We start from the raw sequence: 5,301 nt of genomic DNA on the forward strand, positions 1-5,301 counted from the left end.
AATGAAGAAGTTTCCAATAGAACTGGGATGTTTAATGCAATGCCAAAGCAGAATGCACAAAAAATAACGAAGTGGGCAAATCGTCAAAAGTATTGATTCAAAAGCATAATGCCTTCAATAAGATAAATGGATCAATTTCCAGTTTTAATTATGTTCATAATATAGCCTGGTTGAAACTGATTTGGGCAGATTTCATTCACAATTTCTTCATTCTAGTAACCATCAAAATAAATTGGAAATCGGATGCATAAATACATTTTTGCCATTCTATGCTATTTATTACCACGTCATTTTTGGTTTAGCTAAAAATTAGATTTTTAATAGATTTTAACAAAAATTGATTAAATATGTAGTTGAAAAGTTGACAAAAGTCGTGGATTCCATAAAATGTATGTATTGAAAATAATTTGGTGGAAAAATGAGTTGACTACATATATAAAAATATCTTTAACTATTACAAGAGAACATTTGGTTTCACCATAGCTATTCTAACATGTTCTATCGGGATCTCATCATTGTGAGAGAACGAATAACTTCATAGATATTGGAGTCTCTTGCATGTGAACTTTTATTCATAAAAGTTGGGCTCAGATAGCTTGGACCGAAGTTGATCTTCGACAAAGGAACCAATTAAGTTGATTCATACGCGCACGCATAAAGTACATCAAATTCTGATGTTTTCTTATGTCCAATCCAACACAAAAGTGTGCATCGAATTCTGATGTTTTATTTAATCATGCTGTACCATCAATGGATTCAAAGTGAGGATTACTATAAATTCAAGACAAGTACCTTATGAACTTACTCAGGTTACTACTGTACCTCCATATTCATCAGCAGTTATTTCTTAGTGAATACTCAGTTTAGCTTACTAATCACACTCTCCATCATCAAAGCCATCTCAGAGATTGAGATGTGGTGATCAAAACTAGGAGAAATGATGAGGAATCTATCAAGAGAGACCACGTTCACTCAATTTCACAAGGCTAGACCTTTCTTTGGTGTTGTTTACATACAATTTGGTCTTGCAGGATTGAATATCCTCTTTAAAGCTGCATTAAATGAAGGGACGAGCAATTATGTGTTCATAGTCTACCGCCATGCCATAGCTGCCATTGTAATTTTTTCCCCTTTTGCTCTCTCTCTCTCTCTCGCCCCAGATATGCATAAGGTGAACGAAGCAGCCAATAATTTGTTCCACAGGAAGAAAAGGCCCAAGACCAAAACCTGTACTTCCTGGGGTTGAAATACACAACGGCAAAACTTGCAGCATCTATGTGCAACATTCTTCCTGCTGTTACATTCCTCATGGCCTGCTTACTAAGGTGCATATCGTAAAGCTTCTAGTTTGTTTAGTACATAGTACTGAGCTGTACGACACAGTACAAATGACAAGATTTTAACTTTTTTTTCTTTCAGTATCTTCTCCAATACTGTCCAATCTCGTATAACAAAACATCTATACTACAGTTGAATATTTTTGTTATAGGCTCGAGAAATTTGAGATAAACAGCATCCACAGCCAAGCCAAGGTAGCTGGCACTGTTGGCACAGTGGCTGGAGCCATGCTTGTGACCCTATTAAGAGGTAGAGTTATAGAGCTGCCATGGACAAAAGAAAGCAGCAGCAACCATGGACGCCAAAGAGTTGAAATAAATATTCAGAATTCATTCGAAGGTTCCCTAATGATCACAATTGGATGTTTCTGCTGCGCTTCCTTCACAATTTTGCAGGTGATAAAACATACAGACAATCATACATTAATAAACATGAAGAACTTTTAACTTTTTAACTAGATTTTATGTTAGATAATTAATTTTCCTTTGTTTCAAAGTGATCGTTGAACTTTGTTACGATTTGGTTACTTCGTACATTTCTGTTAGTTTGACTAGCAAATGCGACTTGGCAGCCTATTCACTTATCAATTAGCTATCAAGTGCCAACTAGTGAATTAGGACAGAATGATCAAATCATAAAGAACTTAAAAGTTCAATAACTAACTTGGAACAAAATACAATTTTGCAAAAATTTCAACAATTAATTGTATTTTTAACGCATCAAACATGCAATGAAGGATAATTAACTGTTACTTGTGTCTTATAGGCGATCACACTAAAAACGTATCCTGCTGAACTCTCTCTCACTGCTTGGATATGCCTGTTCGGAACAGCTGGGGGAACGATGGTGGCACTAGTAATGGAGAAGGGAAAAGCTGCAGTCTGGTCTATAAACTGGGACACTAAATTTCTTGCAGTTTACAGTGTAAGAGCAACATATTAAAAGGGGGAATTTACTTCAAATTATTTTGGATAGTGAAATGAGACTTTGAACTCGACCAATTTGTTGGATACACAAGATAATAATACTGATGAGATCTAATTGGACCCGACTAGATCCTTGTCCCTGAACCTCCGGCCCCTCAGCTGCTCAGGGAGGTAAATCGCAGGATGTGCCCTTGTTGGCTCCCACAACTCATTTGGACTCCTTCCGCAAAGAGAGCTCTCCTCACTGGGCGTTTGTTCACACCAATGGCTTCCTCTCCATATGGCTCCCAGTGTTAACTCCAGGAATCGAACTCTCCACCCTTACTTCCAGCGTCCCAGCGAAGTGATGGGAGGAATTTACTTCAAATTATTTTGGATAGTGAAATGAGACTTTGAACTCGACCAATTTGTTGGATACACAAGATAATAATACTGATGAGATCTAATTGGACTATAATGATGTCTGGCATACTGGAATAGATAGTACTTGATGAATAACTCAAAGTTTGTCATATATCTCTTTTAGTTATGTCTAATCAAGTCCAGTTCAGCATACCAAACATGCTAAAGGGTCAAGGGCAATCAAATAATCCTTAAATCGACTATCAACTTTCCCAAGACTCCAAATATTTTAAGTCGTAAAATGGATGACTTGTACATAAATGGAATCATTATGACAGAGAACAGCTTACTAGAAAATATTGCAGGGAAAAGTTTCTTCAGGACTTGCTTACTACATCCAAGAAATTGTATTGAAAGACAAAGGCCCTGTTTTTGTAACTGCTTTCGGCCCATTTAGCTTGGTTATTGTTGCTGTCCTCAGCTCTTTTATTTTGGCCGAGCAAGTGTACTTAGGAAGGTGAGTGTATAAAGCTCCTCCTGAGCCTTATTTATATGCTTATGATTTGCTTGGTAGGTTAGTACCCGACAATATTAAAAAATAAAAAAGAAGCGCAATTCTTCTTTATCGCGTTGTCCATTTGAGTACTGCAATATGAAGCTACTATTATTTCTGTACAGGGTTGTTGGAGCCATTGTAATAGTTATCGGCCTTTTCCTTCTTATCTGGGGCAAGAAAAATAACAAGTCCTCCCCACCGGTTGAAGACGAAGCAATACCAGTCAAGAAAATGATAGAAATTGACAACAAAGGCAGTGAACACTCGAATGGTGAAGTCCTTAACGTCAATATAGTCGTAAACAAAAAGGAATAATTGCATAAACATGATCAACTCTCGACAACGCTGATTGCAGTCATGGAGTCATACTATAAAGTGAAAGGTAAAACTTGAAAAAACAGCAATGGGTCCAAATGAAAATGGAGGTATAGTCGTTTCTTTGCCCAAACAAAAGAACATCGCCATTCATTTTGTTACCTTTCCCCAAATTTGGAGTTCAGAAGTTAATATAGTCTTGCAAACAAAACAAGGAAGTAAGTGTTATTTGCCTTTAGGCTCCCCGAGGAAGGGGCAACCTGTAGTATGTGCAAGTAATTTCAGAAGCCAAACAACATCCAACTCCGTAATCAGTTAAGGTCTGATCCTTCTTCTTCACTATCATTTTCAGAAGTTTCCTCTAAAGCTTTGAGAGGANACACCAGATACCTTCACCACCTTGAATCTTACACCGGGAATATCTCCGACGGCATGTCCCTTACGCCCAAATCCAGCAATCAAAACTTCATCCTGCAGCAAAAGGTAAGAAACACGATTTAAAACAGAAAAAAGCAATCACAAGCAATGGAGTTAATGAACAGGACTCACATTTTCTTCGATGTAATTTAAACAACCATCATTGGGGACAAAAGCAGCAATCTTCTTGCCATTCTTAATGAGTTGAACCCTAGCACATTTACGAATAGCAGAGTTGGGCTGTTTAGCTTCAATTCCTCTGTCCATGCCAAAAGGTAATAGAAGTAAAAAGATCAGTTTCATAGCTGAAGACATCAAGAAAGACTGATGAAAACAAATAAAACAAAGGTGAATTCTAACATCTTCTCAAGCACAATGCCTTTTGCATGCGATGACCCGGCGAATGGTTTCTTCCATTCATTCCCAAGATGGGATTTCTTATAGGCCTTGTCAGCCCACCTTTGTCTTCTGCGGTGGGACTTCAGCTTGCGACCAGCTCCCATACCACGTGTCTTCCTGTATGATCATGTCAAGTGTATCAACCCACATAAGACTGAAATAGGTACAACGCTGGTTACTTGAGGAGGCATGGAATTACTAATAACAGAATTAGAAAGGACGTAACCCCACATGGATCGCTAACTAAATTACCCTTAAAATTGTTTTGCATTCCCCTAGCTTTGAAGTTGTTGCAAGATTGGTTTCGTATATTTCCCAAGAAGGGAACAAGTAATCTAGTGATAAGCATTGCTAACTTTTGATGCCACAATTAGTGTTCTATAAATTTCAACAATGGCAGCAAATGGAGTTTATCAAGTGCCCACATAAATGAAATTTCAGCAACAATTCCAATTTCAACACACACATAAATGAAATTTATCAAGCACCCACATAAATTTCAGCAACAATTCCAACAGTTCATGGCAAGAACTTGTAATTTCAGTCATGTATTTGCAGCCAAACTCATGAAAAATAGTAAAATACACAACCAAGTTAATTATAAACCCCCACTAAAAAACGGGCAAAGCTACAAAAAGCTGAAACTGTAATTTTTCATGGCAAGAACCTGTAATTTCAGTCATGTAATTGCGGCCAAACTCATGAAAAATAGTAAAATACACGACCAAGTTAATTATAAACCCCCCACTAAAAAACGGGCAAAGCTGCAAAAGGCCGAAACTGTAATTTTTCATGGCAAGAACTGGAATTTCAGTCATGTAATTGCTTGCAGCCAAACTCATGAAAAATAGTAAAACACACAACAAAGTTAATTATAAACCCCACCACCAAAAAACGGAGCAAATCTGCAAAAAGCCGAAATCAAAAAGACAAAAATCCACTAATATAATTAATAATATTACCAGGAAAATGTGGGCCAAAGATGTGGTCTTACTGGAGGAATTGCCG

At 37.3% G+C, this 5,301-nt stretch overlaps 2 protein-coding genes across 2 annotated transcripts; one reads left to right on the forward strand and one right to left on the reverse strand.

Annotated features, from left to right (window-relative positions):
- Positions 1–937: 937 nt before the first annotated feature.
- Positions 938–3,384, forward strand: LOC111404380 (WAT1-related protein At2g37460-like). Its single transcript, XM_023033194.1, has 5 exons — positions 938–1,117; positions 1,192–1,325; positions 1,490–1,733; positions 2,104–2,262; positions 2,960–3,384. Exons 1-5 carry the CDS (start codon positions 938–940, stop codon positions 3,125–3,127), a joined length of 885 nt encoding a protein of 294 aa, XP_022888962.1. The 3' UTR covers positions 3,128–3,384.
- Positions 3,385–3,462: 78 nt separating this feature from the next.
- Positions 3,463–4,446, reverse strand: LOC111403150 (40S ribosomal protein S23-like). Its single transcript, XM_023031545.1, has 3 exons — positions 4,255–4,446; positions 4,027–4,153; positions 3,463–3,948 (listed from the first exon to the last, which is right to left on the reverse strand). Exons 1-3 carry the CDS (start codon positions 4,395–4,397, stop codon positions 3,826–3,828), a joined length of 393 nt encoding a protein of 130 aa, XP_022887313.1. The 5' UTR covers positions 4,398–4,446; the 3' UTR covers positions 3,463–3,825.
- Positions 4,447–5,301: the final 855 nt, after the last annotated feature.

The sequence above is a fragment of the Olea europaea genome, chromosome 11, assembly GCF_002742605.1.
Source record: "Olea europaea var. sylvestris chromosome 11, O_europaea_v1, whole genome shotgun sequence".
Lineage (NCBI taxonomy): Eukaryota > Viridiplantae > Streptophyta > Magnoliopsida > Lamiales > Oleaceae > Olea > Olea europaea.